The 15,233-nt window shown below is 41.5% G+C and overlaps 4 protein-coding genes across 4 annotated transcripts; all 4 read right to left on the minus strand.

Annotated features, from left to right (window-relative positions):
* LOC135798696 (transcription factor TFIIIB component B'' homolog) lies at positions 1 to 3,361 on the minus strand. Its single transcript, XM_065311606.1, has 3 exons — positions 2,447 to 3,361; positions 1,839 to 2,334; positions 1 to 1,782 (listed from the first exon to the last, which is right to left on the minus strand). The coding sequence occupies exons 1-3, from the start codon at positions 3,030 to 3,032 to the stop codon at positions 375 to 377; spliced, it is 2,490 nt and encodes an 829-aa protein (XP_065167678.1). The 5' UTR covers positions 3,033 to 3,361; the 3' UTR covers positions 1 to 374.
* A 401-nt stretch (positions 3,362 to 3,762) lies between these two features.
* Positions 3,763 to 8,613, minus strand: LOC135798718 (NPC intracellular cholesterol transporter 1 homolog 1b-like). The gene is made up of 12 exons (XM_065311633.1): positions 8,269 to 8,613; positions 7,206 to 8,207; positions 6,927 to 7,144; positions 6,575 to 6,861; positions 6,336 to 6,512; positions 5,863 to 6,267; positions 5,569 to 5,803; positions 5,259 to 5,513; positions 4,784 to 5,197; positions 4,544 to 4,725; positions 4,253 to 4,484; positions 3,763 to 4,189 (listed from the first exon to the last, which is right to left on the minus strand). Exons 1-12 carry the CDS (start codon positions 8,270 to 8,272, stop codon positions 3,893 to 3,895), a joined length of 3,708 nt encoding a protein of 1,235 aa, XP_065167705.1. The 5' UTR covers positions 8,273 to 8,613; the 3' UTR covers positions 3,763 to 3,892.
* A 448-nt stretch (positions 8,614 to 9,061) lies between these two features.
* On the minus strand, positions 9,062 to 12,079 carry LOC135798719 (ATP-dependent RNA helicase vasa-like). The gene is made up of 5 exons (XM_065311634.1): positions 11,925 to 12,079; positions 11,558 to 11,619; positions 11,415 to 11,502; positions 10,818 to 11,305; positions 9,062 to 10,755 (listed from the first exon to the last, which is right to left on the minus strand). Exons 2-5 carry the CDS (start codon positions 11,597 to 11,599, stop codon positions 9,454 to 9,456), a joined length of 1,920 nt encoding a protein of 639 aa, XP_065167706.1. The 5' UTR covers positions 11,600 to 11,619; positions 11,925 to 12,079; the 3' UTR covers positions 9,062 to 9,453.
* A 474-nt stretch (positions 12,080 to 12,553) lies between these two features.
* Positions 12,554 to 15,215, minus strand: LOC135798246 (ATP synthase subunit alpha, mitochondrial). The gene is made up of 6 exons (XM_065311024.1): positions 15,048 to 15,215; positions 14,497 to 14,733; positions 14,049 to 14,389; positions 13,669 to 13,987; positions 13,023 to 13,600; positions 12,554 to 12,943 (listed from the first exon to the last, which is right to left on the minus strand). Exons 1-6 carry the CDS (start codon positions 15,111 to 15,113, stop codon positions 12,829 to 12,831), a joined length of 1,656 nt encoding a protein of 551 aa, XP_065167096.1. The 5' UTR covers positions 15,114 to 15,215; the 3' UTR covers positions 12,554 to 12,828.
* Positions 15,216 to 15,233: the final 18 nt, after the last annotated feature.

Raw genomic sequence — 15,233 nt, forward strand, 5'->3', positions numbered from 1 at the left:
TTTTTTTCTTTAATATTTTTTTAATTCTCCAACATCGTAACATTCTTCAACAAAAAAGGAAATAGTAAATAAACTCACTCATTCACAGTAGAAAGCATAATAATAAAAGAAATACAAATTCTCAATACACGCACGACACTTCCAAACGCGGCATTTTAACAAACAACTAAACAGCGCTTTATGAACATTCGTCAGTAATGTTCCAAGTGACATTCGTCGGTGTACTAAAATCAAGTATAGCTAGCTATAAGTAGGAAATAGCTTAGTAGTAAAATAAATTATTTAGTGTGTACTCACACGATTCGTGTCATCACCTTTACACGTTTATCAGCATTGAAGAGTTCGTACAAAAAAGAAATGCATCGTTATCAAAGTTATGGCCCGGTTTGAATAGCGACAATGTTCGCGGTTGAGTTAGTGGCAATATTAGCATCGATATCCTCGAACGAAAGAATCATGCAGTCCGCGGTGGTCGTCAGAGACATGTCTGGATTGTCGTGAAGATTGGACAAGGATATATCGGCCATTATGTTGTCTATGGTGTTATCAGAAGGCAAAATTAAAGATTCGTCTGCGTTCTCGGGTAGAGGTACTGTTTTATCACTTTTTTGATTCTTAAGCAACACATCGAGAACTCCCGGATTTAAATCCAAGGGGATTTTTTCACCATGACAGTTGACAGAGTAAGCTGTGTAGATTTCTTTACCATCAGCATCTAATGATGTAACTACAATCGAACCTTCCTCAATGACTTCAGTTTCGTTCGTTTCTTCAATTCCGCTGCTTTTCTCTACTTCAGGCATTTCAATTGCTTCAGAATTTGTATCAGCTGGCATTTCAGGGCTTGTTACATCAATATTACTGGTAATCTCAATGTTTTGTTCAATCGCGTCGCTCAAATCAATATGATTGTTGTTTTCATTGATTTCCGCTTCTTTTGCATTTACTGAATCTTCAACAACATTCGCATTTTCATCGTCACTGTCATCTGATGCGAGCAAGCTGTGTATCCCTTGTTGCAGCTTTTTCTTTAAGGCTTCCTTGGCATTTGCTGGTTTAATTATTTGATCTTCAACGACCTTTACATCTCCCGTCCACGTTTTTCTTTTCTTTTTAACTGCAGGCACTTCTTCCGCCTTAGCTTTTTCCTTTTCCTTCTTCTCCTCTCTTGCCGCCTTGCAATCTTCCCTGTATTGCTTCAGGTCCTTTTTTATTTGCTCGTTCCGCAGCTTTTCCAACTCCTGCTTTTCAAGATCACGTTGTAAATCAGTGATATCGAACTGAATCGGTTGCATCACAGCGCGATCAATCAAGGCTCGATTAACACGCTCTTCTTTTTTAAATTTCATCTTCAACTCTCGTCGGCTACGACCTGGAAACAACTCACACATCAGTGTAAAATCAGTTCCCATTGTATTCAGCGCTTTGTAAAATCGTAGAGTTTCATCTTTACTCCAGTCCTTGGAGCGTTTCACGCGTTTGAATACGCCGTACCCAGTTTCAAACTTGTCGCCATCGACCAGGTTCGACTTTTTTAGCAACTCGCGATCGCGTTTGATATCTTTGTTCTCAATGAAGAGCGATTTTTCGTCGATGATGATTTCGCCGTTGGCGCCGATTGTTATTTGGGGCGCAGGAACTGTGTTTTCTTCGTCGCTGAGTTCTGGCTCGGCGGTCGCATCCGCAGAAGGTTCGTCTGGTGCAGGTGCATCGTCAATGTCTTCTTCATGTTTGGCGCTTAGTATCGATTCAGTCTCGGTATCCTTTCGTTTACGTTTTTGGCTTTAAAAAAAGCAGAATATTATTCAAAATGTAAATAACATAATAAAAACATTTACCTCATCGGGGAGCTTCCAGGATTGTAAAATATGAGATCTATCATGGTCAATTTCTGCCTATCCGGCTTCCCGTTGTTAAACTTTTGTTGAAAATCTCGTCTTGCCTCAGCCAGTTTACGACTCTGCTCAGTCCGTCGGCATTTTCGTTGGATAACGCTGTTGAACTCTGGCTTCTTCCTAGGATTACTCACTTCAGCAACAACTGCTGGTGATTCTGGAGGTGCTGGTGTAGAAACAGACGAGCAGACAGAATCATTTCGTATTCGTACTGTTTTATACGACTTCTTCGACTCGTCTTCCGATTCGCTCGCGCTGCCGATGCTGAAACTCGGTCGACGTTGGCCCAGGCGTGGAATAGCCTTAATCCTGGCACGATTCATATATTTGCTAGGGCTGCATGCTGGAGACGGCCGAACAATCTCATCAAAAGAGTTCTTATCTGTGCAGTTCTCCAAATTCTGATTTTGACTTTGAGTGAGTGGCAATTTGGTGATACCTTAAAAATAAAGCAATAAAGGTCAAAAGTTATCAAAGTTGCACTGCTAATCAAGTTGTTACTTTGTAACATTTGTTGAAAGTAAATAAATTTAATTTTAGGTTTTGCTTACCAAGCACACTGATCTCCTTGTTGATACAATCATCTCTGACTGGAGTGTGAGCATGTTTTGATGTGTTTATTGGTGGATTTTCAGATGTTTTAGATATCACAGAAGGACAATTTGCATCTTCAGGTGGTGAAGGCTCTTCTTGAGGTTTTGTTATTTCTGGTTCCTCACTTGGTGAAGATATGCTAGGTGGAGTTACTGATTTCTGTATTGCTTTTAATGATATTGCTGGTTTTATAAGTCTACGTCGGTTGAATGAAGGCTGTGTTTGAGGTGCTGCTACAGATATGTTTGGATTTACATTTTCTGCTACATTTTTACTAATATCATGATTTGAATGAGTTGGAATATCTGTTTCACATGGCTTATCTTTATTATTTTCCACGGGAACAGCTGTGTTCAAATCAACGCCGTCAGCATGTTTTTCTTCTTTCTGTGATTCTCCGGTTGAATTTGTGATCACCTGCTGTGGTGAGAGGTTAGATTCCTCGCACCTCACATCTTCCTGCGTAGCTTCCTGTTCGACGACGGGTTTCCTCCGCTGCGGAATATTTGCGATGCCTTTGATACGCGATCGTCTCGAAGCCATAGTGCAATTTTATGCAAGTTTGCACTCTCCACGTGGTGATATACAAATGTTGGACCGGTTGGTACGAGACAATGCGCGCACGTACGAGAGCGCAATATGTATGCGATTTGCAGACGTTAGGAATGCGTGTCTTATTACAGTAATGTTCGTATGTGTAACACTCGCCGAGACATTATCGCACCACACTCGACTTCAGTCCATATGGTACTGGTACTGGAGCACCGCGCGAACGTGATACACATGGCCAAAATGCACCCGAAAAAGAAATTTTTCTGCCTCGATTTCTCGTGCACGACAACGTCGTACAGCGCCTGACTGTATACAGAAATATGCTTGACGGGTGGTCACGTGGCGCATTCACAGCCAATCAGAGACATGTTACCGCGCGAGCGCGTCGCGATCGAGGTGCGACGCTGGGGCACGTCGTGGCCGCAAAAATGAAATTCACTCGAATTGTTGGAGCAAATTACGCAACACTCACCGTATAATAATATAACTTGCTCCGGATTGCCCTCGAGCTATAGCACAAGCCACAAACTCACACATTGTAAACTTATTTTACAGAACAAACTCTTTAGATGTGGCTTAAAATAAAAATCGTAGAGTTTATATTAGTTTTAAAGTTCATCAAGTTTCCAAAATAACGAATAAATTGGGTTTTAATCTTTAAATAGCATTCATATAAACATTTAAAACATTAAATTATAAACCAGTGGTACCTATAACACACTTTTTTCATTTTACATATTTATTTAACAAATATACACGCAAAATTCATAAATACTTAACAAATAGCAAAACAATACAAAATACTATAAATAGAAATATTAACATATTAAATTTTAATAGTTTAAATAGTTTCATCTATATTTAATATATCCTAAAAACGATAAGAAAACGGGCAGAAATACTAAACCATGTAAAGCTCCTATTATAACGATGCCTAGGTACATCCGGAAGTAGAAAATTTTAAAGATTTGCGATTGTGCTTGCGACAATACAATAATCCCAAGGAATTTCGTCAGTGTAATACCAGAAAACACTGAAGCACCCATTAAACCCAAGGCATCAGTAGCACGATCCAACGGCGTATGCTTTTTACTCACTTCAAACGCGTGAACAATATGGCCGGTGAATTCAACAGATATACCCACACTCTGTAAATTAAATGTTTTATTAATATTTAATTGAAAAATAACAATAATAGCAATATAATTTACCATGACTAAGTTGACCAGAGAAACTGCGTTAAGAGTAATATCCCAGATGTACATCATTCCTGCCAGGTTTACTGTTATCATAGCAATAACAACAAGAATTGTACATGCAGCAAAAAGGTTGAAACCGCTCACTATAAAAGGCACCACGAGCACAACAAGAAGAGAATATGCAAGGGATGTTAACATGTCGTACCAAATAGTCAGATACTGCTCGAAGAATACATAGAAAATACTAAAAAAGCAAAATATATGTTTAGTATAAAATTATATTACAATGCTATTTATTTTTACCTGTAAGGAAATATCTCAACGCCCTCCATGTTGATTGTTTCGGTTAAATTATCAGCAATCTTTCTAGCAAATTTCAACGCTTCGTAATAATCCTTAGATCCTTTTAAGACACTGTGGTATGACATGAGATACGAGGCTTCAATTGTAACATGGCCGGTTTCGTTCACGTGCACATTTAGCGCCTGCAAAATCAAAGTCAGAATATAAATTAAGCATTAGCAATCGTATTAGGATGCTTACATCGCCATACGCTGGATGGCCACCTTTGCCACAATTTGTGTCAGGATTGTCATTCAAGAAATATGGTAAATGTTTATAGAAATAGTCAAGCCGATTGTCGCTTTCTTTTCGGAACGTGCACTGATCACAGCCGGGCGTTTGATGCGGGCAGAAGGAGGCATTACCAGGAAACATTCGGCAACATTCTTCCGCATTGCTCCAGTCGACAAAATCATCCATCCATGAAGACGCCTGGCGAGCAATGTAAGTCAACTCTGTTTGCTGTGACACGGAAAAGAGTTGCGTTGTTACAGAAGATGACGAACAGCCAGCAGCCCCGCAGTAAATATTTTGTATTTCTTCGTTGGAATAGTCAATATTGCCTTTTGTTACCCAATACACAGGTGGGCCTATACCCATTAATTCTTTCATGTACTGTCAAAAACATTAGAATTAGAAGTTATACTTCTAATTATAAACAAATATTATGGCTTACGTTGAAATATTTTAATACATGGCTGTCTTCTGGCATTGAAAGTTCTTGATCTAATCCGGCATTAATTGAAGGGACGACCACAATGCTGAATCCAAACCAGGCAGCAAATATGACCACAATTATATACCGCATTGGTTTGGACATTATGAAAGGTGTGTAGTATTTTTTCCACGCTTTAAAAAACCATCCTTCACTGAATGTCAGCCCATCGGAGCGTTCTTGTTTTACGCAGAAACAAAAATCCCATCGGTTTTCCTAAACATGCAGATAATTATAGTTTTTATAGGCAAACAATTTGCAAAAGGTTTACCTTGTAACGCCGTTCGTCAATTGCTAACAAAGCTATAAACGCAGTAATCTGCAGTAAAAAGTCAAACAACAGCGCAATGGTTGCAAAAAATGCAAATGTATGCACCGCTGGCATGTCCGACAGAGTTCCAATTGCGAAACAAATCATCTCAGACACGCTGGTTAATAACATACTTGGACCAACAGTCGCCATTGTTTTTCCAATTTGTGTGGCCACATCCAAATCTTGATTCTCTCTAGATGTAAACAATAATATCTATGAATAAATGTGTGTAAAACCCAATAAATTACTTACTTGAGATTAGATAAACGATGATGCGTCTGAACAATGATAAATATATTGTCCACCCCAACCGCAAGTACAAGGAACGGAATCACTTCGACGGTGAGTAACGTTGTGGTAATACCCGCGTATCCGGAAACACCAAGAGAACAACCCACCGAACACAATACGATAACTATACCTCCAATGCCAAGCACCAACTTTGAATCAAGCAGGATTGTACGAAACGAGTTGATGTGTCCGAGAGTAATCGCAATGTATGCAAACATAACTAAATAACTGATAATGATCGTGGACATTTCCGACTCGGACACACGCGCGACTTCGTCTTCAACGGAGCGCTCTGCGCTGAAAGCAATATCTAAGAGACTGTCTGATGGCTGGTTTGCTTCCCAATCCTTCAAGACTTCAATAAATCTGAAATAAAAATATTCATTAATAATCACAGTCACATTTTGGGTATTTTGACATGCGTTTTTGCTTACTTTTCTTCCCAATTTAGCGCAGGTTCCAATTCTTTAGCATCCAATTTGTTATTCACGAGAAAAGTAAGTCCAACAGCACGCGCATCTACATAGCTGGCAGATTCCATTCCACCATAAGCCAAGCCTGGTTCAATTGGTCCTCCATAAGGTGCAAGACAGTCCGGACTATATGGACTCCTGTAGGATTAACACCAAATTAGTTATATTATAAACTTCTACAGTTGAAAATAAATTCTTACGTTGCACATTTCAACATTTTTTCGACATATCTTTCATTATCTTTAAACTTCTCCAGATCGTTTTCAAACAATCCAAGAATTGATTGCACCGTGCATGCGTTGATATCTACCGGTGGAGTAAATGCACTCGACATTGGAGAATAACAGATACTTGCTAGCGTGGTACCATCATCTAACTGAATATCTTCAATGATCTTCTGTAGCTCAAAAACTTCCAGCAAAAAGTCTTTATCAAACGCTGGTCCTACTTCGACCACTAGTGACACGTTGTGGTACGAGTAGTTAAACTAAATAAGTAAAATTTGATCAATTAGAATTGTTATTGTTAGAATTTGGGTAAAATGTTACTTACGGAAGAGACTCCAACGGGTTTGATAAAAATCTGATTGGTGCGATAGAACGGCCCAAAGTGCTCATCGAAGAAGTCTTTCTCAATTCGACTACGACTGTCGGCAGACGCCCAAATTTCCACTGGATTGGTGGTAACGTTCAAACTCAACGCTCCGTAACACAGCGCGACTACTATCCAAGATGATAAACAGATTGTCAGCCAACTGTTCCTTGCAATTGCTGAAAATCGTTTAAAAAGTTTGTTTAGAATATGAGTGTTTAAAAAAGAATGAAAACGTACTCTCAGCTAATATTCTAAACATTGCTTCCCAAAGTTTGTGCATTTTGTTGACTTTTCCAACATCTTCGACGTCGGCTGCGCTTACATTGCTGATACTATCCATCCTAGCCAATTTTCCAGCGTTTCTACTTTCTATTTGTCTTGAAATGACAAAGGTAATACAAAGGCCCAATACAACACATCCAAGTAAAGTAACTCCAGCGATAAAAGACCACCCATTGAAACCGCCCACTTCAAAACCAGCTTCTTCAGCTTCGTATGAATCCAACGAACAGCTCTCAACGCAATCGATGCATCCACAGGGAAACTCATCTCCAGCATACTTATCGTCACAGGTCTTGGCCGTCAACATTAATGCTTGTTCTGGATTAAAATCTCGAGCCCTGCTGTCGTGGAAGTAAATAGGGAATGGTCCAAACCCGCTCTCCTCGCCCATGAACTTAAACATTCTTTCTGGATTGCAATTTGCAGCTCCATGCACGCCGCAGGACGCCTCCAGTACCAATCCACCGCTGGAGGGTAAAGCAACATGTTTGCAGGATTCGAACGTATCGTTCATGTACTCGTACGAAAGGCTTACGATAATGGACTCTACCACTTCCACACCATCCATTATAACACTCTTGGTTTTAACAAACCGACCCTGCTCAGGTCCGCACGCATACTGGCAGATGTGTTGCAGTAAATTACGCAGGCACGTGGGACAACGTGAGAATACATCCGACATGGCCGCCAGCCTGATGAAATTTTGCATTTGGTCATAGTCGCAGCACAGAGCCGGGTCTTCGGCGTTGTTCAGTTCTTCGTTGAGCACCGGACACATGGCGCGAAACTTTCGCAGCGCTTCCTGTTTGGCACCTTCCTCAGCTTGTAGCGGAAATGGACCTGAATCGTCATTACAATTGAGACCCTCCTTAGGCCGACACAACCCATACATGGCACAACTACCACCATAAGCTCCCATGAAACACATGGCAAGCAAAATGGTAACTTTTACTAAATCTGTATTTAAAACAAGCAAATTATGTAAAATTTGTGTATTCCACTCCTCGTTGAGACTTACACATGGTGAAGAAATGAGTATCAAATGAATTGTCGGCTGGATGTGTTCGCACACAGCATTTCGCAGTCGAGTGAACACAATGTGTGCTCCTGCAACTTTTAAAATATTTGGATAAGCAGGTGGCACAGGTGTCTGACAGACTAATCGAACGATAATAATGAATCAACGATTGATTCTAATCGTTTGCAGGTGTTCTGTCTCCAATGAGAATTATAAACATGTGCTGATTGTTTTACTCGTAGCGCGTTGTGCCTTCTTATCACTTGCCAAATCAATTACCTCTAGTATGATAAGTGATATTTCAAGTGTTCTGAGTACTTAAAAAGAATTAAAAATGTTATACTATGACCGATTACATTACAATGTATAATATTTACATTTTATGCTCATAAATTGTGGTTTTAATCTGTGGATTTGGAACCAGGCCCCTATTAAAACCGCGTAGTCTGCTTCAAAAGTCTCGTTTACTCTTCTAGTTAAGAATCACCGAAAAAAAATGATCGAGGTGTCATTTAGTTTATAATTGTATCAAGAAATTGTTTAGTCGAAAATCAATATCTGGAAATGATAATAACAAAAGTTATAAACAATTAAGTAAACAAAAACAAGGTCGTACAATTCTAGAAATTGAAATCGACTTACTTTTGAGCAATTTCCTGTATTTTTGAGGTTCTGCTTTAAATTTTTTTGAAATTCGAGCAAAAATGCTCCATTTTCTTTTTGATTAATTAATTCTAGACTATAAAATAGACACGAGATAAATAGGCAATTATCTAAGAACGAAACTACCAGATATTATAAAAAAATTTAATTGTAACATTGCTAATTTGGTATATCAAATTTCGGAATCATATTATTGAAAATATATCTCTTCTCTCATATTAAAAAACACACCGTATGCAATCTTCGTTTGGTTAACAATCATCAAATTTTCCAACAATCCACCTCTCATATCTTACCAACTTAAGTTCAACTTCACCTTCAGTCTTGCAAACAACAAAAATACATTCTTAAAACAATAAACTGGTCAAAAATATAACGCTCTAGAAGTCTAGAGTTTAAAACACTTTAAATGCTAACTGGAAAATATATGTCATCATGTTAAAACCCATGAGACCTTAGGAATAAAGAACAAGTATTAAAAATCAAACGGAGAAACGCAAATATTGTTTCGGTGCCTATAATCTACCAGACCTCTTCCACCTCTTCATGTTGAGTGGCTTCACCCAAGCCGTCGCGAATATCTGTGCCACCAAAGCCGGAATTACCATCACCACCGCCATAGCCTCCATAACCCGAAGCAGCGGCAGCAATAAAGTCCGGAACTGGCTGGCCTGCACTTTTCAAAATAAGCGATAACGGCTTTGCCATAGCCGAATCGTCGCTGGACTCGAAAAATGTCGTAGCTTTGCCGCGATTGCCCACGCGCCCGGTACGACCAATCCGGTGTACGTACTGATTGATATCCTTTGGCATATCGTAGTTTATAACGTGGATAATGTTCTTGATATCTAAACCGCGTGCTGCGACCTCGGTCGCTACCAGGATGTGCTTCCGACCGGAGCGAAAGTCGCGCAGTGCTGCTTCGCGCTCTTGTTGTGGACGATCACCGTGAATACTTGTTGTCGGCATTTGATTCTCACTCAAATTCACAGCGAGAAAATCAGCATTGCGCTTTGTATCGACGAAAATCACCGTGCCTTTCGTGCCGTGCTCGTTGAGCAACTCTAGAAGCACTTCGCGTTTCTTAAAACGCTCGACTTGAATAAAAGTCTGCTCGATGTCAGCGCACGCGCCTCCTACGATACCAATACTGACAAAGATATAATTGTTGAGATACTGACCGGCGCACGTTTGCACCTCTTCGGGGAACGTGGCCGAATACATTAAAGTTTGGCGGTTGCCACTGTTCATTGTCGGGTGCCTCATCACCGTCTCGACATCAGGCAGAAAACCCATATCAAGCATTCGATCAGCCTCATCCAAGACAACAAAACGTGTCGCTGAGAAATTGATCAATCCGTCGCGCACAAATGCGAGCAGACGACCGGGCGTAGCAACTAGAATGTGACAACCGCCAACTAATTTGTTGCGTTGATGGAACACCTGCGTCCCGCCGTAAACCTGGCAGATTTTAATGATGCTCGTGCGGGCAAATTTACGAGCTTGATCATAGATCTGAGTAGTAAGTTCGCGCGTCGGTGAGATGATGACGCAATGTGGTGTGATACAGTTGCCTTCCACCAAGAGATCGCGTTGGTTCTCTAGAAGACTATTAATAATGGGCAGTAAGAACGCGGCAGTCTTGCCGGAACCAGTTTGGGCGCACGCCATGAGATCTCGCCCGGCCATGATGATCGGAATAGAATACTGTTGGATTGGTGTTAATTTGGTGTAACCAGCTACTGTGACATTCTTCCGCACAACTTCACGGAATCCGGCTTCATCGAATGACATTATGGCAGGTGGCACGTTCTCACCGGACGTCTGAAATAATTCACAAAATTTAAAAGTATAAAATTACTAACTGAACTAAATAATTTACTTACATTAACAGGAATATCTTTATATTTATCAAAGTTTATGCCGCTAGTTATGCCAGTGTCCTGTAATTCAGCATCGTTTGCTTCTTCCGGAATATATGTCGAACGAGGTGGTTTCTTTTCTTCTCCTTCACCACCGCCTTCGGCGAATTCATCGCCAAAACCATCTCCGCCTCCGAAACCATCGCGACCGCCGCCACGACCTCCACGGCCACCACGTCTGTCACCTCGGTCTCCACCAAAGCCACGGCCGCGTCCACGACCTCTACCGCCCCTAAAGGCGCCATCATCGTCATTATTTTCGAAGCCATTACTTCTATTATCACCCCAATCGTCGCCGCCGCCGCCACTTCGACCACCGAAACCGTTCTGGTCGGCATCATCATAGTTTCGCCGGCCAACACCACGTCCTCCACGACCAAAACTTCTTCCACCTCCACGGCCACCGCGTCGAGGTGCACCACCACCGCCAAAACCATTATTTGAATTAAAACCTGAACAAACAACAACAATGTGATAAGCTTAGGTTGTGTTTTGTTTTTTAATGTGTTATTAAAAACCTACATGATAACAAACACAGGAAAAGTGAAATCAACAACTTACCATTGCTGTTTGACCCCCAGTCTTCATCAGCATCATTCTTGTCTATTGTGTAGCCTCTACCCTTGGAGAAATTGCTGCCTCCAAAGCCCTATTTTATAAATTTGAGTATAGTTTATAATTATTGGCCATTAAATACAACTTACATTCTGAGTTGTGGTATTGTCATCTCCCCAATCCTCGTCCATGATCTTTTTTTATTGTCGAGCTACCGAAATAATAACAATTACCAAAACCTCAAAATTCGTATTAGACAAACAAACAAAATTAACGATCTCAGCAACAATTGATGTTATTGCAATAATTCTGAACTAAATTGGTAGTAAATCGTTACTTCACGGCTAGAAAACCACGTGTTTACGCTTGCAGGTCTGGTACGAAAGTGACCGCTACAAGATTGATGTAGAGCTGTTTGATATTGTAGAGACTGACGATATGCGATAACAGGCAACGCTTGCTTATTCATTAAACTGTTAACAAACAAGTAATATTCCCGAAACAATCTCTACTTACCAAGTTCACGAAATATAGAAGTTGATGCTGAAACCTTTGTGGCACGACCTTCGCTGTCCAGCGCTTACAACGATCGCAGCACGAAAGAGCAGCGTAGAAATCGCGCAAAAAACAAGAGCTGACTTGAACCGCGCGAACGTTCTGCGCGCAGCCGGCGACTGAGACCAATCAGAATACGCTACCAGTTCAACGCACCAATCAGAGGAGTGATTTTTCAAGGAAGCGATAACTAAATGACACAAACAACGAACCGGGAGGTTTAAAATATGCTGACAAGAACACGCCGAGAAGTGCATGCGTCAGGAAAATAAACAACCGCTCAGAAACAATTGTCACACTACAATCTTCAAGAATTCTAAAGCGAGCAGTAAACATTTCAGACCAAAATAATTCTAAAGAATGGATTGTGTCCGTCAAGTGGGTTGCCATAAATTACCAAACTTTGCTTTCTTAGAAATGCACATGTTTATGCCCTCTCACTGCCTGGGTATTTGAGATAATGCATGAAGTCAATTCAAGTGGACGCTTAGGAAAGGAACAGAAAGCTCAAAACTAAAGATAAAACAACTCACATTACATTTTTGTAATTTGGATTTCATGCTCTCAGCAAAATAAAATAAAAACTGATATTTCGGCCTTACTCACATTTATTCTTTCGACTTTTCGTTTATATTTTCGCATTTTGCTTCATGTTGTCTTGTCCACTCCTTTCATTAACAGTAAATCAACACAATAGACAAGTTACAAGTTTTTCTTTACATAGTTACTGCTGTTTAAGTGCCCTGCATGACATATCGCTTAGAACAAAATCGCATTTTCCATGATTGGAGGATGAACGTGTACTAGATAATCAATTGTATTCAGCCCTATGAACTAAATTAGTTAAAATATGGTATCAACGCGTTTACGCGGCGAATGTCGATACAAAGTCTGTCACGACCTTCTTCAGTTGCGCATCGGATGACTCGCTGATCATACCTTCCTTGGCAATGGTGCTCAACAGTGATTGATAGTTCGACCTAAGTTATTAAAACACAAATATATTGAATTAGTAAAAATAATTAAACTATAAATGTAGTTTATTAATCAAATTCTTACTTGATGTGTGCGGAGAATTCCTTCTCGAAAGCGGTGATCTTGGCGGGGTCGACCTTGTCCAAGTGACCGCGGACACCACAGTAGATGATGGCAACCTGTTCTTCAATGGCCATCGGCACGTACTGACCCTGTTTAAGGAGTTCAGTAAGACGTACACCACGGTTCAACAGCTGCTGGGTGGCGGCGTCCAAGTCAGAGCCGAACTGGGCGAAAGCGGCAACCTCACGATACTGCGCCAACTCCAACTTCATGGAACCGGCGACCTGCTTCATGGCCTTGGTCTGCGCAGCGGAACCGACACGAGATACGGAAAGACCGACGTTGATGGCGGGACGAATACCCTTGTAGAACAACTCGGTTTCCAAGAAGATTTGTCCGTCAGTGATAGAAATGACGTTGGTTGGAATGTACGCCGATACGTCACCGGCCTGGGTCTCAATGACGGGGAGGGCAGTGAGAGAGCCACCACCGTGAGCGTCGGACATCTTAGCCGCACGTTCAAGCAGACGGGAGTGAAGGTAGAAGACATCACCGGGATAAGCTTCACGACCTGGGGGACGACGCAGCAACAGAGACATCTGAGAATGGAAATAAATCATACAAACATTAAATATTTGTGCAAAAAAACCGAAATAATTGTAATTACTTGACGGTAAGCAACGGCCTGCTTGGACAAATCGTCGTAGATGATGAGAGCGTGCTTGCCGTTGTCACGGAAGAATTCTCCCATAGCGCAGCCAGAGTATGGGGCCAAGTATTGCAGAGGAGCAGCATCAGAGGCAGTAGCAGACACAATGATGGTGTACTTCATGGCACCGGCGTCAGTAAGACGCTTAAGGATCTGAGCGACGGTGGAACGCTTCTGACCAATGGCGACGTAGATGCAGTACAGCTTCTTCTTCTCTTCATCAGCGTTATTGAAACGCTGCTGGTTGATGATGGTGTCGATAGCCAGGGCAGTTTTGCTATAAATTTCAGCAAAAATATTTAGAATAAATTCTTTTTCATAAAAGTATAAATTCTTACCCAGTTTGACGATCACCAATGATCAACTCACGCTGACCACGGCCAATGGGTACAAGTGAATCGACGGCCTTAATACCAGTCTGCATAGGCTCGCGCACAGACACACGGGGAATGATGCCAGGAGCCTTGATACCCACACGGAAGCGGGTCTTGGTGTCCAATGGACCTTTGCCGTCGATGGGGTTACCCAAAGCATCAACGACGCGACCCAAGATCTGTTCGCCGACTGGCACATCGACAATAGCGCCGGTACGCTTGACAATATCACCTTCACGGATGAGTTTGTCGTTACCGAAGACTACAACACCAACGTTGTCAGGTTCCAAATTCAAGGCCATACCCTAAAAGCAAAATTTAAAAAAAATATTAGATTACTATCATTTCTAGGTCTAAAGATTCACTAAGAGTTACATAAGATAAAATAAGTGACTTAAATATGTATTTGTACCTTAAGACCAGATGAGAATTCCACCATCTCATCAGCCTGGATGTTCTTCAGACCATAGACACGAGCGATACCATCACCAATGCTCAACACGCGGCCGGTTTCCTCGAGGTCAGACTTGGGGGCCTGGCCAAGGATGCGCTCCTCGAGAATGGAGCTGATTTCGGCGCCGCATTTCTGCGATGTCAAGTGAAGTTTGCGGGCGGCAACCGCGGTGGTTGGCAGGGCGGCGGCAGCAACCTAAATTCAACAAAATCTTCATTCAAGTGCCGTCGTACACATTCACCGTTACATAACACATGGACATAACACATGAAGTCTGGCTGCCTAATATTAAGAAAGTATATTCCCGTAGGAACCGGAGATAAATCCAGTAAATACGAGATGTTAAAGAAGTCATTTTATCGAACCATACATGAGTTTAAAAGGCTTCCACGAGTAACCATTGAATGACTTCGTTACGTGATTATGTCACTAGTGTAGGCTAGGCGATTTCAATGAGAACGTGATATCGATGAAGTACGCCGAATTTCGGCTGGAAATTGCAATCTTACCTTCGAGGCGGTGCTCGGCAGGTTCCTGGCCACGGAGGCGGCGATACGCGCTGACAGCAGAGACATTTTACCTTACACTATTGTACTAAACTCGACCGGAGCAGCTGAAAAAGATGGAGTAGACGGCGGATCGACGACAGCTCCTGCCGGATTGTTCGAGCGAGAGTACAGCGCTAGTCAAAAACG

Source organism: Atheta coriaria, unplaced genomic scaffold (assembly GCF_025399875.1).
Source record: "Atheta coriaria isolate IRGN ID8LTWV9N9 unplaced genomic scaffold, Caltech_Dcor_3.1 hic_scaffold_9_pilon, whole genome shotgun sequence".
In the NCBI taxonomy this organism is placed as follows: Eukaryota; Metazoa; Arthropoda; class Insecta; order Coleoptera; family Staphylinidae; genus Dalotia; species Dalotia coriaria.